Raw genomic sequence first — 22,545 nt, 5'->3', positions numbered from 1 at the left:
TGATATCACTTGAATTTTCTAATGAAACAAAGGGAGGTTTTTTTTTTTTTTTTTTTTTTTTTTTTTTTTCTTTAATTTGAAATGATGAAATGATGAAACGAGGGAGTTTAATTTGGTTTATAATAAAATTGTGTAAAGGTTATGTATTAACGGTTGTCAAAATTACTTATTGTCTTTTTAAATAAATTTGAATTAATAATATTTAATTTGTTTTATGATAAATTTTAAAATTTTAGAACACTAAGAAAATATATATGTTACAACAAAATTTAAGATTGAAATTGATTATTAATATGAAGCAAGTAATTTTTTGTAGACATGTATTTGAACTCTTATATATTTAGATCACAAGGATTGTTTAACTTTTTTAGAGGGAAGCTATAATAAAACAAAAAATTTTTTGCAATGAGAAACATGTTGTCAACAGTTGAACTATCTTGTTATAAGTGTCAACACAATCAATTCAATTCAAATCATTAAGACTCATCGCTTGACATCTCATGTGCACGGAACTTTCTAGTAAGTCATTGAGATGGTATTCAAAACAATGTTATCTTCTTTAGCGTTATTCATCATTGCAATGTTTTATTTATCTACTAATGGAAATATTATAATAAATCTAAAAAGAAATTAGGTTTAGCATCATTTGAAGTGGTACACATGCGACTATTTCAGCCTCATCTTAGCAACTTTAAATAGCATTGAAACATAACAGATCATTTACATCGCAATTAATAAATGAGACCAGACTGAATCGTGGGCTAAAAACTTCTAGATTGTAAATTCTGATTGTATTAATCGTTTAATAAGCTTGAAGCTTACAAGTGTAGGGATTACAATGGTAGACTTACAAATTAGGAGTATGAAAGAGAGGAAAAAGAGAGAGAGACAACGAGAGAATCCAAATACTACACCAGCTAAGGAAGGAAGCTCAAAATCAAACATTGGCTTAGTTTCATGCCCATATACATAACGAATGGCTACCAAAAATAGATAAAATTGAATTATGACTGCTTGCTCGGCACTCGATCATATGATGATTTCAACATACAACCTTGCTAAACTCCAAAAGCCCTTTCAGACACTATCCATGCTTGCCCAAATAGCTCTCATAGGTAACCTATTTTTAACGTGAATGATTTAACATTCCAAACCCTGATGTAACCATAGTACTCCAAGCAACAAACCAATGCTTTGACAATAACTTCTCATGTATACCTTGCGCTTAATCACAAAGGAACACTCTTCTCCATGGCAATAAGTACATCATTCTTGATACTCCAAAATATAAGAGTATAATACAAAGCTTTGCTTAAAATGGCTAGGTCAAAGTTCTTGGCAAACTAAGTCACATCGTCTGACATTTCATTTGTGGATGTAGTCCAAGCTTAATCCATCTAATTCAGCATATGAACATAACACAGTTGGTAGTCATTCAGGGACAATTGTACTTAAAAGAAAAAATGTCTTTATTTATTTACCTCATTATGCTACATTCTAAGACAAATAAATGTCAAGGATTAAGAGAACTGTGAAAGATGTGAATATGATAACTTGAAGTTTTCTCCTTGATCAATTCCTTTCTCATATTAGCTACTAACAAGACCACACAAGCTACAATGGGTGGTTTCTCAACAAGTTCCTTTAGACAATGGTTACTGTAACATTGTCACAGAATCACTCGTATAGTCATCGCTTCAAAGCTTTTCCTACACAAGTATCTGTACACGAAAATGATAGCTGCCGATCTGCGTCAAAATTTCTCAATCACACTTGCGCTTGTGAAGACATTTCATGCAGATAACTATTAAATAATACATTCCAACCAATGCAAGGAGCGACACTGCAATATTTAGTAAAAACGTCAGCAGCCGATAGGTGAAAATACACACCCCCAACAGCCAACAGTACACATAACCTCCGAGATTAAGTTTCAATATCTCATAGCAAAATGATATCCACATGTTGACACAAAACTCGGTAAACATCTGACCTGCTTCACCCCATCACAGCATAGACAACCAAATAGAAACCAGGAAAAAACAATGTACCATTTACTCGGAAGCTCACTCTTCCTTAAACTAACAATATAGCAAATGTACTAAATGGTGGGAATAATAATGAAATATTAGTGTAATTGTGGTATTAGGTGATAATGGAAAATTATGAACAAAATTTTTTTAGTATCAAAGTTTCGTTACCATAGAAATGTCATGGTGTATTTTATGAAAATTTGATCTACAAACTATCATTATAATTAGAATTAATTGCGAATTACAACCTTAATGTTTGATGGTTTTGTTGATTACAGCTTTGATGGTTTTTTTTTCTTTTGCGAATTACAGCCTTTAAAGTTAATTTTTGACCACTATTCAGGCCAGGTGATCCGTATAAAATGACCGGTTGACCAACGTTTTTACCTTTGACTTTCTTTTTTTTTGTTTTAATTTTTTTGAGTTTTTTTTCTTTTCTCATTTAATTTCTTCTTCCCCAATTACTTATCTCACTCCTTCTTCTTCATCCCTAATAATCTTCGAAGTCTCTATTAATCTTCAAAATTCTCGTTAATCAAGCCAAACTAAATGGGTAACTTCTTTTCTAGAGTTTATTACTATCCTCAAGGACATATTCCACAGGCTTCATATTCTGTTCCTCTCCCTCCTTCTGCGAGATGTGTTTTATGTCGTCTTATTGAAGTCTTACAGATCCCGATACTGATGAAGTTTTCTTTAAGTTGCATCTTCAACCGGACAAGGATTATGATCCAATTTTTTCTTCACAAAGAACAGAAGAAGAGTCAAAGTTGGAGACAAACAATATTGTTTCATTTTCCAAGGTTTTAACGGTATCAGATTTTGACAATGGAGGAGGGTTTACTGTGCCGGTCAAATGTGCCGATAAGATTTTTCCAACGTTAAATAGAGGCTGATAAACCATTTCAAAATCTTCCGATATTCATGGAAAAACTTAGGGAGTTTAGGCATAATTATCAAGGAAAACCACTCAGACATTTGTTTACTAGTAATTGGACTAAATTTGTGAATGCTAAGAATTTAATTGATGGAGATACTATTATTTTCATCAAGAAAATCTAAACTGATCAAGATAATGAGATTTTGAAGATTAATGGAAAAAAATTGAAAGATTACCGGAAGAAAAGAAGTTAGCCATTTAGTTTGGCTTGATTAATAGGGACTTTGAAGATTAATGGAGACTTTGAAGATCACTATCGGCACATATGACCGGCACAGTAAACCCTCCTCCTTTGTTAAAATCTGATACCGTCAAAACCTTGGAAAATGAAACAGTATTGTTTGTCTCCAACTTTGACTCTTCTTGTGAAGAAAAAATTGAATCATAAATCCTTGAGCGGTTCAAGAAAAAATTGAATCATAATCCTTGAGCGGTTCAAGATGCAACTTAAAGAAAACTTCTGCAAGATAAAGAAGAAGAAGAGAGAAAGGTAATTGGCGAAGAAGGAATTAAATGAGAAAAGAAAAAAAAACTCAAAAAAAAAAAGGAAAGTCAAAGGTAAAAACGCTGGTCAACCGGTCATTTTGTACGGATCCGGTCACCTGGTCTGAATAGTGGTCAAAAGCAACTTTGGAGACCGTAATTCGCAAAAAAAAAATAAAAAATAAAAAATATATCAAGGTTGTAATTCGCAAAACCATCAAACACTGAGGCTGTAATTCGCAATTAATTATTATAATTACTTGGTCCCAACCAAATGGGCCATGAGTCCTGACTGTAAGCATCATGAAGATCACTGAAAATGAGACTGATCTAAAGTGATGGTCTATGTAAATCTGTAGTTACTTACTAGGAACATATTCGGAATATACAAATTGAGAAATACTATATTTAACCATAAAAACATGGTCAGATGAAGGCCGTGGTCAATCCCCGAGAAATATGACGTTCATGCTCTGGCTAATACACGATATACATGGAAACATCTGTTTATGTGTGCAAGATACAAGCAATGGGATGTAGGCATGAGAAGATGTATCTTAAAACACATCTGAGGAGAATGCTCAAATTTCAAGACACGGTAATTTCCAGTTCCAAGTGTAGAGTTGCATGTAACGGGACACTTGGTTATTGGTATTAATTGATGATAATGAGAATGACTTTCAGTTTATTTTCATAAAGTGAATTATGTCATTTCTATGGTAGCGAAACTCTCACACTGAAACATGTGTTTTTCTTCATAATTTTTTATTACTACTTAATATCACTTTTTAAATGGCATTGGATCAAAGTGAACTTTGAGAAGAAAAGGAATTATTAGAGTAGCATAAGCATAATCACATACCTTGTCAAGTAGTTTTCTAAGCTAAATTACATTAAAAACCACACCCACTATTTAATACTAACAACCAAAAGTAAGTGTTAACTCCTTTGTTTTAGCTAGAGCTTCAAGAACTTCTGGCCTGGACCAAGGGGATATTAATTTTTAAAGGCAGGTCAACCTTGCAGGAGGAAAGATAATTATCACTAGTCTGTAAACCAATCGTTCTTTCCTTTTCTTCCTAAATGATATTACAATCTTATTAGAAAGTGATAAGAACAATCTTTTGAACACACAAAGATTGAAGAAACTGAACAAGGCAAGGGTGTCATTTAATTATAAGAATATAACTGTTTAGAAGAAAGGAAAACTTACGAGATATAATGGCAACAAAGACAAGAATGGCCAAGCGATATCTAACAATCCAAGGGAGATCAACTTCAAGAGAGCAGTGGTTCTGATGCGAGGCCCTACGGCCTGTGGCAGCCAGTTTCATGCTCTTTGACTGAATATCAGATAACAGGATCTTCTTGCTGATGACTGGTGACCCATTAATATCCCTAATTTCTACTTTCAAAGTCACAGGATCAGATTTCCATTCTACCTCAATGACACCGAAATTGGATTGTCCTGTACAATCATTTTGACATCACCCACCAAAATTGTGACTTTACAAGCTAGGCCAGTAAAGAAGGGAAGACAAGGTTACCATATATACATGACTTGTATCTGCAATTTCGCTCCATAACTCTCACAGTAGTAGGTATGAGCCGTGCAATTAGTCTCACTAAGAAACGCAATGATGGTGGGACTACTCCCTCAATCGATTGTGTCAGCCCACTAGAGGTAATGTCATACAAAGGATATCTTGTTGCACAATCATAACGAGCAATTTCAGCAAAATGGACATCTCCGCTGATGAAGAGAATGCCATCCCTCTATGTAACAGAAAGTAGGGAGAGGTTATAGCAACAAGAACATTTAGCAGTTTAGACTTAATTCCAACTTTCTGCTGAATAGGCAACACATCTTAAGAGTAGCGACAAGACTTTCCAGTGAGTCATAAGTGAAATTATAGAATTGTGAAAGATTTTTCGACAGCTCACCTTACTATCTTTAATTAACTGAAAGAAGCGTTTCCTCTCCTTCGGAAAGCGTCCCCAACCCTCGATTAGACTAAGTGGACTAGTGACTGCTGAATGATTTGATATGACCTAAATAAAAATTAGATGAGAGTAAAGAGAAATATACCAATTTCCACATAACCAGGGAAAAAAAGGGCAAACCATCAAACAAAAAAAAAATAAGAAATCCTCTCTCTTACACTAAAAATGTCTACTTTTGCATTTGTGATACACAATATTGTGTCATATATTTTAGGTGCATATTTACTGCAGGGCAGAAGGGAGCAATAAACAACAAAAATTTAATTAGCATAAATTATTTTACAAACTAAAGTATAACATAGGCTTGTAACATAATCCAAACCACTTCATGCTTCGAAGTCCTATAAATCCTGGGCTATTATTGTAAAAGCATAAACTTATACATATATGACACAATTCAACTGGGAAGCACAAGATATAATGTGTATAAGTTATGAGAACCATAACACATTTCTTAAGAAAAAGAGCACACTACAAATAAGTCACACACAATTACAAGCTGTCATTGTTAGCATATCATTCAAAACAATTTTAACACAAGAGATAGACAATTGACAAAGTGATCAAACGAAATTTAAAGAAGAGTCTCCATCACTACATTCAAAAATCATGGTTTGTAAAAAGGTTGTGCATTCCCTCTCCCCTATCTCCTCCCTGACTAATTAGTATTCCCCCAACAAGTGGTCAAATTATACACCCAAGTCAGCTAGTCCTTTAAAGAGTTTTACTACTACTAGAAAGTAACAAATACTAACAACACTATCAAGACAAGTGCAAGTAAAATATGAACTTTATAAATTTCATCATTACAACATCCCATATTTGACTTCCTAAATATACGTGGCATGGAAAACACAAATTTTGATTCAAGTACAATGTATTAAATTGTGACGGAGATGCAAAATTTTAATATGCATGATATTCAAATAGCCCAAAGGCTTTGTATAAGCTAAAAATGGATATAGTGAGCATCAGATGCACCGACTAACATGAGATTTTGTCACAACCATTTTAATTCAAAAAGATATTGGGAAGATCTCTTGGACAACCTAGAGAAAGTAAGTGAGGAATCAAACATGAGCTGAAGGTAGTATAAGTTTCAACTGCCAAAATGCATGACATTTGACAAATTTTTTGTGTGGCCGTATCAAACAACAGCCTTCTCTACTGAGATTTATAAATCTTTGCATTCCCATACACCACATTCACAGTCCCACCCCCCTTCCCCATTTTCTTTATGCCCCTTTCGTTGAAATATGTACCATAATAATCGTACAACGTACACGTTCATAACAATATGATTGTACATTACTAGTTCATAACTAAAAGCAAACATCAACTCAAGTAGCAATATGTTAGCAAAAATTTATGATTTCTTATTTCCTACAGGTTACAGCACCTGAATAGAGGAGCCAATAATGGTAATGGCTGTTGGTTGACCATAGAGTTGTTTCTCCAACCATTTCCATTGCCGACTTCCCAAAATAGTCCCATCACTTGATAAAGGATCTCTGTAGTATCTTGTGTCAAGGAGAATGACCTGAAAGTTTCACACACATGAGAACCAAGTAATAAGTATTAACAAGACAACAAACAATTTTGTAAAGTACAACAACAATGCCAAAGCCTTAATCCCAACTTCATGGGATTGGCTACTAAGTTACTCTCACCAAATTATGAGCACATTGAAAAAAGAGGATGACAACCCTTTATGGATTTGGATATGAAGTTTTCATTTGTCTACTACTTTCACCAAAGCAAAGATATACCTTAATTTGCTTGCCAACAGGGCCAAACGTGTATGATGTATAAACACCAGCTTGCTTTCTCCTAGAATTAAACAGATGATTCAATGAACAACAACGACAATGGCAAAACCTTAATTATCCCAAAGATTGAGGTCAACTATATCAATGAACAAGGGTATATAAGAACAAAAGCTTACATACAAACACAAATAATTGGGAAAAAAACAATGTTAATTTGTTAAGAATTAGTAGTAGGATATAATAACCTATAAGCACAGTGTAAAAACAAGGCAGCATCGCATCAATTGTCCACATTGTAAAGGTTTTCAGAAACAACGAACTGATATTTGTAGGGTTGTAAAGGGGTAAAAAACCCACGTTCTGGGTGTATCAAGGCATATCTTATGGTTTAAACCAAGCGTTATGATACACATCACTCTCGTTACTGCATCATCGTTTTGTTACCGCAATTGAGATTGTTACTGCATTTTTACACTTACGCCTATATAAGGATAAAAAAGAAAAAAGGAAAACGTTCAAAGAGTCGATACTCAAGAGAGAGATTCAAGTGCCACGTGTTGCGACAACAATAGTTTTATCTCGCCTAAAATACAAGAAGTCAAGAATAGTGTAGAATATTGCTTGATAGTTAGCAAGATTAAGCATAATAGTCTTCAATTCTGAGTGCATAAATCAAGAATATTTATACATAACTAAACTATCAAATACTTAACTCTTAAACAACAAACAATAACAGACCTGGGACTATCCAAAGGTTCGTCCAAGAAATCAAGAAGCAGCTTTTGATTGGTGAATTTGGCAGTGAATTCCTTTCCAGCATCATTCAAACCATAATCATGATCATCCCATGTTCCAATAACCTAGCAAAAGCAGCTTGATGACAATTATCATTCAAAATTAATAAATACTATCTACGAATTAAAACAAACCTTGGAACGGTTACGAAGAAGAGCATAGTCACGATTGGTCTTAGCCTGATTGAATTTAGATTGCATATCATGATGAGAAGATTGATAAAATCTTTCGACATTTTTCCAAGGTCCAAAAGTGCGTTGTTTACCGAACAATCGAAACGGGCGTTTATTGTCTCCATAGATATTGTCTCCTAACCAAATGAATAGTTGAGGATTAAATTCATTGATTGGATTCCATATTATCTGCAATCAATTTCAATTAGATTCTGAAATAAAAACAAAATCATGATCATAGGGAGTCAAGAACAGACCTGAGGAGCGGTTTGATTAGAGCAAGATCCAAAAGCAATTCGAGAAATGGGAGGATCACCATGAGATTCAGCAATGGCTGAATCGCAGCAGGTAAAGAAAAAGTAGCAGAAAGTAAGGAATATTGGAATATCGACCGGATAATCCTTCTTGACGTTCTTCTTGTTGTTAAACACTGTCAATCTCAATCGAAAACCCCACATCCACATTTCTATTGTTTGTTATCCGTGCCACCAAATCCAAATTACATCCTAAAAATTGCCCCTTGGTTGGATTTTATATAATATCACTTTTAATGAAAGATTTTGAGTTTGACTATATTTGCCCTTCCATTTTCACGAGCCTACCCATAATCTTAAAACCAAAGAATATACTAATTTTCCTAGTTGTTTATCGATTGTCTAATTTTTATTTTTTAATTATCACCTACCGCCTATCTAATATTTAAAAACACATTTATTTTAATTTTTAGTAACTTTACGACTCTGAAAAGCCAAACTCACAAAAACTAATTAATTAAAAAATACTGATTAATTATCTTTTAAAATTTACTATGGTTGAGATTTAGGGTATACTATGTAAGGATTGAGAGTGTACCAAGTAGAAATTTGAGATATATCAGTAGGTATTTAGGGTTGTCGAGTAAAGATATGAGGTATATCAAGTAAAGTTTGAGATATACCAAGTACATATTTGGGGTATACCACGTAGGTGTTTTAGGGTTGTCAAATTGGTTTTTTGAGATATACCACGTAGGTATTTAAAATATACTAATTAGGTGTTTAGGGAATACCCCGTATGTGTTTAAGATATGCAGGGATTTGAGTATACTAAACAGTTATTTAAAGTATACCAAGCAGATATTTGAGGTTGTCAAGTAGGTGTTTCATGGTATATTAAGTATGGTTTGGTATGAAAGGTATGTATTTGAGGTATATCAAGTAGTTGTTTTAACGTATACCAAGTAAGTGTTTGAGATTTACAATAATCAGATGATTAAAAACACCTACTTGACAACTTAAGCATGCTAAAAACACTTATTTAACATACTGTGGACCCTTACTTGACAACTTCAGCATGCTAAAAACTAATCAATGTAATATGAAATTAACAAATCTAATGTTTTTATATTTTTCATAGTTATAAAAAATAATTAGCGTTAAAACAAATTATTTAATTATTAAGTTATTATCTTATTCATTCGGATCAACGAGTCAATTTTGGATCATACGAGGCTCAATTATCTACTAACATCACTTTAAAATAGTAGATGTGCATTATGTAAATGTTAGTCCAATAACAATAGTTTCACCATGCACTATCTCATTTGAGAATTAGTGGTATTTATATAAGGAATTACAAGGTAAAATCTGAAAAGAAAATGACTATATTAGTTATTGAAAGTCGTATCCATTAAAAAGACGATATTTATTCCAATTAAAACATTGATAATTCTAACCCTAACTCTGATGCGAAGTCTAAACCTAAGACTTATCACAAATTCTTGTGAGAGATGGTCTCTCAAGGAGACCATCTTTAATTAAGCCAATTCATTATATATTTTTTAAATATTATAAGTAGGCCTTAAGAATAATGTAAGTAGACTTTTAAGATATTAAAAGTAGACATTAAAAATAAGATAAGTAAGTATTAAAAATATTATAAGTAGACATTAATAATATAATAAGTAAATATCGAAGAAACGGTTTCTCAAATAACTAGCTATTTATAATATTTATAAGAGGGGATCTATATAAATATAAAAAAGAAAAAAAGCAGTTTCGAAAAGATCCGTGTCCCAAGGAGGCAATATAAGGAGATTTCAGCATCCTGGCCTGCTTGAGTGCATCCCTTCCCAAGTGAGGCATAAATCATGTATCAAACAGTCGACACATGTCGTCTTATTATACTTCGTTTCTTCTTCCCATCACGCCCCACCTCACCCCTCCTCTTTCTCTCGCCTGCCTTTATTCACTCTCTCTCTCCTACCTTCTCACTTGAAGTATCATGCTTTCTTTTTTAACTCTCAACTTGATCGCCGGCTGTTTTAGCAAATTAGCTTATTAAGTAATTTTAACTTATTAGGGTTGGGTGGTTAAATCAACTGATGTTGGTCTTTGGTAAATTAACTAGTTGAAACAGTTTATTGATACAAATAAGCTGTTTTTTAACAAACTGCTTATAGCAGCGAGTTTAAAATTAACTGGTCAAACTAGTTAATAAAATCAATTGGTCAAATCAGATACTATAATCAACTATCAGCCATTTGCCAAACACTCCCTATAAATTTCTTGACTTTGCCTTTTATCTAAACCTTTCAATTTTAGAAATATTTTATTTTAAATTAATAATTAATTTATCATGGTATTATTTTATTGATCAATGTAAATTTTTTTTGGAAAATAAGGATTTTTAAACAATATCTTCTTTGTTTTTTTTCTTACAACTTACTTTTTGAATAATTTTCAATGTAATATTTGAATTTCAATATCTTTGATTACGCAGCATAAAATTCAAAAAAAATGATACAAAAGTATATATTAAGACAATCTAATAAAATCTTTTATGAGTATATTTTATTTTCTTTATATCTCTAAAAAATTTTAGTCAAATTACTCTCTCTTTAAAGTGAAATATTTTAAATGATAAAAATATTAGGATACGAAGAGAGTATTTTGAAATTGAGATTTTTGAAATACAATATCTTCAGAAGTTAAGTGTTTTAAATAATAATTAAAATTCTAGATTTGAAACAATCAAATTGAAATTTTTAAAATTAGTTTTTTCTTATTTTAAAAAGGTAAGGTGAATCAAAAATACACAAAAAATATTATAACTCTTTTTATTTATTTTATTTTTATTTTTATGTTTTTAGATCAAAATACAAAAAATCATAAATTATTCTTGAGAAATTTTCCTTTCAATTCTACCATTAATTGCTTTTCCATTATTCGAAGAAGTGTTTATTCGAGTCATCAAATCGATTTCGAGTTAGGAGTTTTAGTTCGATTGAAAACCGAATCTTATATTTTTACATCAACGTAAATCAAGTTAAATCAAATCATATTTAATTACAATGCTAAATAAATATTAAATTATCATATCTGTTTTAAATACATGTATTTAAACTTAACCTTTGATCATTCTCGGTGTTCCCCCATTTGTCAATATAAAGCAACTGCACCATCTGCAGTACACAATCTCATATCTCCATCAATCCATTTATTTTACCGAAAACTTTACAGAAACCATGGTAGTTTTATCTCAACTTTTACTAGACCAGATTGTAATCAAAACATGCAAACCAATTAACAATCCCACCACCTTTTCACCATCAATTATTCCCACCATTGATTTATGTAATCCTGATGCAAAATCAATGGTTGTTAAAGCTTGTAAAGAATTTGGGTTCTTTAAAGTTAAAAATCATGGTGTTCCTATACAAATGATGGCTGATTTAGAAGATGAAGCTCGTAAATTCTTTAGTTTGCCCCAAATTAATAAGGAAAGTGCTGGGTTTCCCAACCCATTTGGGTATGGTAATAAGAATATTGGGCGTAATGGGGATATTGGATGGGTTGAATACCTTCTTCTTTCGGCTTCTCCTGATTTTATCGCTCAAATTTGTCTTGCCATTTTCCCTGAAAATCCTGATGTATTTAGGTATATTTCACTCTTTCTCTTGCTTTTTCTACTAATTCCCTCTTTTTTCTTCTTTTACTCTGTTTTCTTTGCAAATGCTAAGCAATCAATTTAATCAAAAGTTTCAAATGCTAAGCAATCAATTTAATCAAAAGTTTAAGCTTATGGTTGAGCGTCCATGATATATTATATACTCTAATATGCTTTTTTATATCATATACTCTAATATGCTTTTTCATACGAGAGTCTATCGAACTAAAACATGATGCTGAGAAGGGTAGTTTAGATTTATGACTTTTCGTTACGTTCGCTCTGATACCACATAAAATTTATAGTCTTAAATTGATTACTTATAGTCTTAAAATGATCATTAATAATTTTAAAATATAATATTAGAGAAGTGAGTTAATTATATGAGTGTCTCATGATGAAACGATCTCATATAAGAGTTGTTGTTTCTTCTTTTGCATAAGTTGTTATGACGCTGTCTTATTCTGCAACGCTCTAACTAGTCTACTTAGTATAAATTATAAGAATATAAGCTATTTATTTTAATATCATGGAATAGTACAGTGGTTTGGGTGTTTATGGACATGGCTCCATTGACATTTCATCAATTCACTTATATTCTTCCTTATCAAAGAAAAATTCTAAAATGGACTTTGATACAAACTCAAAGAGGATATAGCTATAAATAAAATTCACAAATAATTATTTGTCATATTTATTTTATATTATTAAAATTTGAAGCTTATAAACTAATTAGAGAGTATATTTCTGTTTACAACAAAAGCGTAAAAGTCAAAGTGTTTGTTTAAGTTGATGGTTAGTTTTTGACAAAACTCGGAGAATATGTTATGTACTATATAAGTTAAAATGTTTTTTACTTTAGATACATATTTTTTCCGTTTTATTATATTTGAAACTGATGGTGACATTTTTGGTATTGTGCAGGTATGCAATAGTAAATTATATAGGAAAAATGAAGAAAATGGCGGTGCAAATATTAGAAATGATAGCAGAAGGATTAAATGTAGGGAGAGAAGGGAAAAATGTGTTGAGTAAAATGATAAAAGATGAAAAAAGTGACTCATATTTTAGGCTAAACCATTATCCACCAAGACCAGATCCAGATGAAGGTTTGTTGGGATTTGGTGAACATACGGATCCTCAAATTATATCAATTTTACGCTCAAATAATACTGCTGGTTTACAAATTTCTGCTCAAGATGGTACTTGGCTCTCTGTTCCACCTGATGATCATTCCTTTTTTATTCTTGTTGGTGACTGTTTGCAGGTACTCTACTCTTTTCTTTACTTTGTGCATGTCTTTTTTTTTTATTATAAACTAGGCCGAGCCTCCCAAGGATGGTCGTTATACGGGTGTTTGATACTTGGCTTTTACATTGATTTTTAGTGTTTGATTTGTTGGTTCGTCAAACAATAAAAAAATTTTTATTAAATGGCTTTTAAGTCAGCCGAAAAACTAACTTTTAACTCAAAATAAAAAGCTACTCCAGTTAGTTTTTTTGTTGGATTTTGCTTATTGGTCTACTTTTTCTCTAATAAACAACCAACAGTCAATAATAAATTTACCAAATATTTTCATAAACAATTAGCTTTTTCAACTAGTTTAAAAGTCAAATACAAACAACCAATATTTTTAATTGGTCAAACAAACCAATTAAACAGTCAATTAACAAACACCCCATGGGTTAAAAATGAGAATTGAACGCAGGATTTCATGTTTTATAATTGAGACAAGATGCCTTCGTTTATTATGTCTCTTCTTGCTTGAATCTAAAAGAAAATTTTAATAAAAGTAATTTTGTTGTGGGTGGGTTAGAAAATTTTTATAGACATGGTGAAAATTCAAAATGAAAATTGCTCACATTTAGTTGTAAGTATTTAAGTAAACAGTTTGTTAAATTGATAAATTTTTACTACTTAAATTGATAAAGTGACCACTTAGATGAATACTTAGAATCTTAAAATAATCAATTAAAAAAATGAGTTAACGTAAGCAATAAACTGAAGAGTAAACTACTATATCCAGCAGGTACTATAAAAAAAGGAAAAAAGATATCTAAAAGTTCCACAAACATATCCATATTTCGTATATCTGTACTTGGTTGGGAAGATATTAATATTATAGTAATAGAAGTATTTAGAAGTATTTTACACCCACGTCATTCCAATTTGGAAGGTTCAGTTTGCAATTTGCAAAATACTCCTATAAGTTTGTGCGTCAAATATCTCAGCTCATTCATTTGTCATGTCCAAGGTGACGTATTTTCTTAATTTCATAAAATTGTTAGGCTTCATTAAAAACAATATCTCCATACATAAATTTATACCCGCACTTCTTTCGTACCTATGAAATTATCACGATTTTATATTACATAATGATTTTAAGTTATTATGTGAATGATATTACGTTACAGATGAAATATATAGATGTGAATAAAAAAAATAAAAGGGACATTTTATCACAAAGTAAAAGGAACAAACTAAAAAAAAAGTATGGTAATCTCTTAATTAGGTAAAAAAGAATAGCTCATTTAATTAACATAGAAATAAATTTTAGTGAGAATTTTTAGTTTTATGATGTTTCTTTATTTGTTAGAATTTTAAAATGTTTTTTTTAAATTATTAAGATTATTATGTTATAAAAAATACTCCGTAATCTTTGAAAATGTTTGAATTTTATAATATAGAAAAATTATCATTTTAATTGTAAGTAACATTCACAATTGATCATATAAATATAGGTACATATGAAAATTTCCAAGGAAATTGAGAGACAACTAGATGACTTAAATATTAAATTGCACGTTAATAATTCACTTTTAACATTCATTTAATTTAATTTGAGAATTGAGTCTTGTCTTAATTGAAGATCAGAGTAAATATTTTTTTTCACAAATTCTTTTTATATAAAACGGTCTCAGCGTAAGCCATTTTCACTTTGAGTTTAATAATAACACAATAATAAAAAATTTTAGCATAATAAACCTTTTATATGATTTGTCTGACAACTTTTTTTTTCATGCACATGAGTTTTTCTGTGCTTTGTGATTACGTAACCTAAAACGAAAAAACATTCATTACTTTGATTGTGGTTGTTTTGCAGGTGATGACTAATGGAAGGTTTAAGAGTGTAAAACACAGGGTATTAGCCGACAACAAAAAATCAAGAATATCAATGATCTTCTTTGCAGGGCCTCCTTTGTGTGAAAAGATAACGCCTTTATCTTGTATTATGAATCCTGGTGAAGAAAGCTTGTACGAGGATTTCACTTGGTGGGATTATAAAAAATCTGCTTACCAATCTAGATTAAGTGATGATCGCCTTTCACGTTTTGTAAAGAGAAATCCTATGCCCTAATTTTTTCGTAACAATATTTCAGTTTGTTGGTTACACTTTAACCAAAAAATTAAGTTTCAGTTTGTTGGTTATAGTTTAACCAGACAGAACGAGAATTATTATGTATAATTAGCAACATGTTGACCCTTAAATAGTTAAAAGTCAACCACTTTGGTAAATGTTAAATATACGAGTTATTTAGTCTATTTTCGCCTGTATTAATATGTAGAAAAAGTTTAATGTATGAAGTATGTTTGAGTTTTCGAAATTTATTGAATAATGTGTATTTTATCACTGGATGAGAGTTTATATAATTGTTTTTTGGATTTAGTATGAACTCATACTAAAATCGTCAATAAAGGTAATGTATAATAGTAATAAGAGAAGTCCATAAGTATTAGACATAACTAAAATGATGATTTCATGTCATGGACATATTTTTAATGGTATATGATGAATCTGCAAAAGAATTACTCAGAAGTAAGAATATAAGCGAAAATGTATATTGTAAGAAATTTTTTGTTAGTGGTTTTACCATATATGAAAAATAGTTGACAAAAAACTTTACATTATAAATTATTCTCATTATTATCTTTAAATACCAACAACCAAATTGCACGTTAGTGGTTTGGGATGTACTCTCTTCTTCTCTAGTATTTTTCTATACTTTACTTTTTTATATTATCCAATGCACCGATTCAATTGTTAATATCTTTAATTACACTTAATAAAATTTCATTTAAATGTATTTTATTTCATAAATTAAAAATAAAATATAAATTAGACCGATTGATGAACAGTATTTAAAAAGTAACTATATCATAAAATGTTAGGTACAAATGGAGTTATTAGGAGTAGATTCTATGGAGTGATATAATCGGTATGTGGCAATTACTATGTGTTGTCGGAGATAAAGAAGAGTTGTGTTGTGTTTCCAATTTGCAATTAATTTTATGGTAACCTCTTTAAGTTTCTCTTGGTAGTAAACTTGGCACGTCCTATGTTTCATATATGATTTGATCACTTATTGGCCCCTATATTTTCCTCCTTTATTATATGTTTGTGCCCTTTTCATATTGATCATTTTTATTTTTCTCTATGAAAGATAAATATAATATCTTAATGTCATTAAACGACTTTTATCTAAAAATAATTTTATCCTTATTAGTAATAACACTAGTAAAAAAGTTGTTTTACAAATTGCGATAAATCTTTGATAGTAAATATTATGTGCAAATTCACATAAATAATAGAATAAATGTTTTAACACAATTCATTATAAAGATCTTCTCAACTTTTTATTTATGCTTGTTTTTCTTTATATCTTTACATTTATATTTATTTCTTATTTTTCTATACAAATATCTACATCAAAAACTTTTTTTAATTATAGAGTCAGCTAAGAGAAGTGAAAGGGTTATGTAGAAATATGTCCTAAAATGTGGAACTTATGTATCCTCAACTGAAATAAGACCTGATTTTTTAAAAATTATGCTTCCTCTTTTTTTATTTACTTGCATCCAAAGACACTTTCACATGACCAATACAGTAATTCAATCGTTAATATTTCTTTTAATTATACACAACGAAATATTATAGATTCTAAAAATCAATAAAATTCACATGAAACAACTTTAATAAGATTCCACTTGACTAGGTTTTAACATATAGATTAACAATAATATAAAAATTAAGTGACATAATAAATAGTGCCAAATTGTCCTTGAGTGTAAGTAAAAAACGAAGAAAGTACTAAGCAAAGAGCACCTTTCAAAGTATAAATAAAAAAATGAAAGAGAAATTTTATATGGTAGTCTATAATCCCAATTATTTTATTGCACAATTGATGCCAAAATTGAAAATTCATATGGTATTACTAACAATCCCAATCACCGGTACGTTGTGGTCTTAATCAATAGCTTAAATTTTTAGTAAAACTGATTTCTTTACCATAAAATTATGGTTTACAAATATGTACTTCCTCCGTTCCATAATACCTGCTACATTTTCTATTTTTGGCAATTTCATATTACTTGCTACATTTTCGTTTTTAGTAATAAAATAATCATTTAAAGTTCTACCATCCTTATTTTTATCCTACTCTATACCTCTTTAACTTTTATACCTATCATTATTTAATCTTTACCTATTCCCAACAACCTATTTTTTTTCTTTTTCAATTAACAATAATAAAATACTATACTCTATAAAGTAAACAATCAGTTACATTGTAAGTCAATCATTTTTCTTAATATGTATACCCATGCAATTATAGCAAGAAATGCAGAACAGAGGAAGTATATAAAATCATAGAGCCCCTACAATATTGTGTCTCCTATTTGTTACTTGGCAAGTATGGTCACATCAACTCTTCCTTTCAATTGGGCAACCATGTTTCTTTGACAAGGTCTTTCTTTTCACATTGCTTTATAATTCGTCCGTTCTTTATTTTCTATATTTAATTTTAGTTGTATAAATAATAGAGTATATAATATATTATAGAGCTTCAATAATAATTATTTTAAACAAATATTTTTATTAAGTTTATTTTTAAATATTATATCAAAAATCAATGTTGAAATAGCATCCACCCGTGAAGGAAAATTTGACAAGCAACAGAAGTATCATTTTCATGCATTATCACAACCCAAAATAATGTTCGAAGTGGGTGGATCTAAAATGGCCAATTCTCAACAAGCTCTATAGGAAGGAACTTTTCATGGCAACAATTATTTGACGAAGACATTGAGTTGTATCCCATTATTGGTCGATTGGGACATTAGGAACCTAAGGAAATGAACCAAAAGTTTGGTACAGCTACACCTTGGACCATTTAGTTAGATACTCTTCTTAACTCTACTATGGTCATTTAATAGTCTAGCTTTAGCTCATCCATTTTGATTTTACATCAATTATCAAATATAAGGGTGTCAGTGTGTCACCATATTTGAATCTTATCTCAATTAGAACATGTATTAATATTATTTTTTTAGAAATTGAGTTTGATTCTTGATTTTCCCCTCAGTTTATCATGTATTTGAAAAAATATTACATGAGCACCAACGGCGAAGCCACATGGGGGCCGACAGGGGTCAGGCTCTGCGACCTACTTTCACAGTCTATTCTTGTGATTTCTTTTTCTAGTTCGTCCCCACAAAAAAAGTAATTAGATATTGCTAATATTGTTTCATAGTTTTTCGATCATTTTAACTTTTATTTTCTGGCTTTGCACTTGATGACCCTATTTTCAAAACGCAATTCTACAATTTTTTTTATTAAATTTAGGTTTTTACGAAAATTGTTTTTCCATAAATATTATACTTCTAGATAGTGCTCCCTCTAATTCAGCACTAACGTCCCATTTATTTTATGCACTATATCCAATACACTTATTCAATTCTTAATATCTCTAATTGTGCATTAAAAATTATAGAAAGTTGATATAATCCTTGCATTGAGACGAATCAAACAAGATCTCACATGGCTATGTTTTAACTTGTAGATTAATAATAAAATACAAATTAAGAGTAAGAGATGAATAGTGTTCAAAAAGCAAATGAGACATTAGTGCTGAATATTTCTTTGTTTTAATGGGAAAATGTTAGCCATTTGATATGAAGAAGAGTAATTTATGACTTTAAAATATAAGAAATTCACAAAGGCTAAATTCAATAATTTATACGGCTTAAAATTAATTTATTGGTTATTTTTTTGTGCTATAATGAAAAAAATTGATACGCAGCATTTATGATTTTCAATTAACTTTTGTATGAGATTCTGAGATTTTAATTTAACATTCAAAGAATCAATTTTAATATTCCCTTATTTTCTTCGTAAGTCTTGTACAATTTAATTCACATTAATATGATCTAATTAATTTAACTATGATTAATAAAAATCAAAGTAAATCTTGTACGAATTTTGTTCCCAATTGATTCATTCACTTGATTCAACTCTTTAATGAAAATGTGTCCAATATTTAGAGCTAAGTCCATACAAGAATTTTACTTAAAAAAGCAACTATATATAATCGATGAATACATCTAATTTTGTTTAAATGCAAAAATTCGGATAAAAAATATAATTATTTGCTCCTAAATATAAAATGAATAAGTTTTTCTATATAATCATCTATCTTTTTAACTTTACTACATAATACAAATTAGTAATAGTATATTAATACGATAATTTTTTATATTCAGCGTTCAGAGTGAAAAAATAATTTTTCTCATACAATGTTTGTTCAAAATGACATAGGACCACGATATCTTTTTGATGGAGTTAGAAAGATTTGATAAAAACAGCATAAGACATCAAATTTTTTTAGATTGATTTGAAAGAATATCAAATTTGCACGAATAGACATGCAAAGTGATGTAGATACATACGAAATATAATTACATAATAGAAATAATACTAACGGCCCGTTTGGTACATAGTATTAGAGCGCGGTAATGGTAATAAAATTAAGTAATGAAAATTTTGGTTGTTTGGATGCCTTCAATGGTAATGGATGGTAATAAAATAAGGTAATGAAATTACCAAAAAGGGCCATTTTCATTACCATCAAACAACATGGTATTAGGCGGTAATGGTAATGAAGTATTACTGTGGTAATAAAATAAGGTAATGTTGTTTCGAGCTGAAGAAAAAAAATAATGAAGAAAAAAAAGGTAATGTATGTAATTATCCAAAAAAATATTATTATTAAAAAAAGAATCATTAGATAGACTAATTTAGATACAATAATACTTTTAGATACAAATATACAATAATGAAACAAAGAGTCATTACCATTTTTTATTACTAACAACCAAATGCAATCAATGGAATATTATCTTCCATTACCATTCTTTAGTCATGCATATCAAACAAAAGAATCTCCATTACCAATTCTCATATTCATTCCTTCATTACTATTGCCATTACAACATTTCATTCCCATTAATTCATTACTATCTACCAAACGGGCCGTAAAAGATATACATCGTACATGCTATTTATACATTATTTTAGTTGATAATTTATTCGTAATTTATTTATTGAGTTTTGATATAGTAGTTCTTGACGACCAATTGAATTGTAAAATAATTAAATCTAAAGGTAAACAATGTAATGGTAAACAAGAAAGAAATTTTTCATAAAGTGAAATTATAGCACATGAATGCAAGAAAAAAATGAACAAAAAAATAATAGTCTTTTATGGTAAATAACAAATTTTGATAATATGTATACTTTATGGTATACTATCATTTTAATATTCTTTTAAGTTTTATTGAAAATAGTATATACTCCCTCCTATTCATATGCACTCTATCCAATGTACTTATTCAATCTTTGATATATCGAGTTATGTATAATTAAAAATTATAAAAAGTTGATATTAATAATCTTTACATCAAACGAATCAAATAAGATCCCACATGACTATGTTTTAACTTATAGATTAATAATAAAATGCAATTTAAAAGTGATAGATGAATAGTATCTCAAAAGTAAATGAGACACCTAAAATGAATAGGAGGGAGTATTGATTTGACGGTTAGACTTGTAGGGAATGGAAACCTTTACTAGCGGTGGTTTTTTTTGTTGTGGCCAGGGACCTTATAAATCATTATGAAAGTATGATGATGCTTTTAGTTGGGATCGACCCAAATAGGATAAACAATAACTAGATGCGGTTTCCATTGGTTCTAGCTAACATTGGGTTCTTTCCATTTTATTTACAAATGTATATGTTGATGATTTAAATGTTTTTATCAACTTTTTGTATAAGTGGAATTCTTTATTTGTATTGATTAAGGCATGTTTTTTTTATTTGATCTAATTGAATATAGTTAGAAGTTATTAAAGTCTAATTTGATATGATCTGAGTACGGGCTGAGTCGATCGAATCTAATCTTAACAGATTTGATTTCATAAGGTTAATGTTATCATAATTTTTTCATACTAATTAATAAACTATAATAGTTAAGATATTTTTATAATTATAATTATTAATTACTATTTTTATTATAATTAGTACTATATTTATTTGTATTTTGAATATTATTATCATTTGTTATTATCATTTGTAATTATTATTATTGTTAAATTGTATTATTTATTTAACATTATTATTAAACTTATTATTACTACTACCACTACTACTTTTATTCATCATCATTATTATTATTATTATTATTATTATTATTATTATTATTATTAATTAGATATAATAATTGATAACACCAACAATAATACTTTCTTTGATTTTTAATAGTTTGCTATAATTCTGTTTTTCATGCTATTTAATACAGAATTTTAATTTTTAATATTCTTTAATTTTATATGATAAATAAAAAGTTAATAGTATTAAAATATACATTAAAACGAATTAAAATATACATTAAAATGAATCAAATAAAATACCACTTGAGTATAATTTACATTATATAGAGAAGTATATGCAAAATAAGATCAGTTTGATGAACAATATTTGCTATAGTGGTTTTAGCAACTATTAAAAACTAAAGCTTGGTATATTAAAAATTGTAATAATAATAATAAGAGAAATTATACATGGTAACAATGAGATTTGACGAATTACGAGTGGCATAAACGTTTTTATGATTTTTTCACATGGTGGCAATATGATTTTAAGTTTATTGAAATTGTAGCAAATTCCATTTGAAACTTGAATATTTTGTTAACTTTTATTATTTTTCAGATTTTGCCTTTTTTTTGTTTTTGTTATTTAAAAAAAATAAAAACCTCCCAGACCACAGTATCACCCCTAACTTCACCTACCCACTGACGAAGAACACCACTACCACTATCTCCACCACAAACCCTACCTACTCACAAGAATCCACTGACCCACGCCCAACCTTCAACATTACCCTAACCCTAAAAACCACTCAAAACTCATCCCACCTATCACCATCACTACCACCTTAACCTAACAACCACCACCATTGAAAAGGCGTCAATGGTGGCGGTTAACCCATCCCACCTTAAAAAATAGGTCAACGCACTTGGAAAAACAAGTTATTTGTGGTTGATGCATATTTAATTTATTGGGTGTGCAACCTCGAACAACTAG

General features: G+C 29.7%; 2 protein-coding genes across 6 annotated transcripts; one reads left to right on the top strand and one right to left on the bottom strand.

Moving 5' to 3' along the window:
• Window positions 1-772: 772 nt before the first annotated feature.
• Window positions 773-8,773, bottom strand: LOC130823768 (uncharacterized). 5 transcript variants are annotated; one of them, XR_009046621.1, is made up of 10 exons: window positions 8,455-8,768; window positions 8,159-8,386; window positions 7,968-8,089; window positions 7,230-7,290; window positions 6,860-7,000; window positions 5,401-5,508; window positions 5,004-5,232; window positions 4,670-4,924; window positions 3,150-3,433; window positions 773-1,843 (listed from the first exon to the last, which is right to left on the bottom strand). XR_009046621.1 is itself a non-coding variant. In XM_057688522.1 (9 exons), the coding sequence occupies exons 1-9, from the start codon at window positions 8,659-8,661 to the stop codon at window positions 1,764-1,766; spliced, it is 1,431 nt and encodes a 476-aa protein (XP_057544505.1). In that variant the 5' UTR covers window positions 8,662-8,773; the 3' UTR covers window positions 773-1,763. The 5 variants fall into 5 exon arrangements, 3 of the variants coding, with proteins under 3 accessions (XP_057544505.1, XP_057544507.1, XP_057544506.1); XR_009046620.1 differs by lacking the exon at window positions 3,150-3,433 and having other exon boundaries at window positions 773-1,397; window positions 1,482-1,843; window positions 8,455-8,767; XM_057688522.1 differs by lacking the exon at window positions 3,150-3,433 and having other exon boundaries at window positions 8,455-8,773.
• Window positions 8,774-11,650: 2,877 nt separating this feature from the next.
• Window positions 11,651-15,733, top strand: LOC130823939 (gibberellin 2-beta-dioxygenase-like). The gene is made up of 3 exons (XM_057688771.1): window positions 11,651-12,115; window positions 13,049-13,391; window positions 15,228-15,733. The coding sequence occupies exons 1-3, from the start codon at window positions 11,703-11,705 to the stop codon at window positions 15,480-15,482; spliced, it is 1,011 nt and encodes a 336-aa protein (XP_057544754.1). The 5' UTR covers window positions 11,651-11,702; the 3' UTR covers window positions 15,483-15,733.
• Window positions 15,734-22,545: the final 6,812 nt, after the last annotated feature.

This window comes from Amaranthus tricolor, chromosome 9, assembly GCF_026212465.1.
Source record: "Amaranthus tricolor cultivar Red isolate AtriRed21 chromosome 9, ASM2621246v1, whole genome shotgun sequence".
Classification (NCBI taxonomy): domain Eukaryota; kingdom Viridiplantae; phylum Streptophyta; class Magnoliopsida; order Caryophyllales; family Amaranthaceae; genus Amaranthus; species Amaranthus tricolor.
Note: the sequence above shows the minus strand (reverse complement) of the source record. Positions and strands in the feature narration are given on the sequence as shown.

Bases quoted from the DNA above. Each gene is read 5' to 3' on its own strand.
- LOC130823939 (XM_057688771.1), top strand. From the start codon at position 11,703: ATGGTAGTTTTATCTCAACTTTTACTAGACCAGATTGTAATCAAAACA. The intron at 12,116-13,048 runs GTATATTTCACT...GGTATTGTGCAG, and splicing joins GAAAATCCTGATGTATTTAG to GTATGCAATAGTAAATTATA. The intron at 13,392-15,227 runs GTACTCTACTCT...GTTGTTTTGCAG, and splicing joins TTGTTGGTGACTGTTTGCAG to GTGATGACTAATGGAAGGTT.
- LOC130823768 (XM_057688522.1), bottom strand. From the start codon at position 8,661: ATGTGGATGTGGGGTTTTCGATTGAGATTGACAGTGTTTAACAACAAG. The intron at 5,509-6,859 runs GTGCTGTAACCT...ATTTTTATTTAG, and splicing joins TTATTGGCTCCTCTATTCAG to GTCATATCAAATCATTCAGC. The intron at 5,233-5,400 runs GTGAGCTGTCGA...TCTGTTACATAG, and splicing joins AGTTAATTAAAGATAGTAAG to AGGGATGGCATTCTCTTCAT.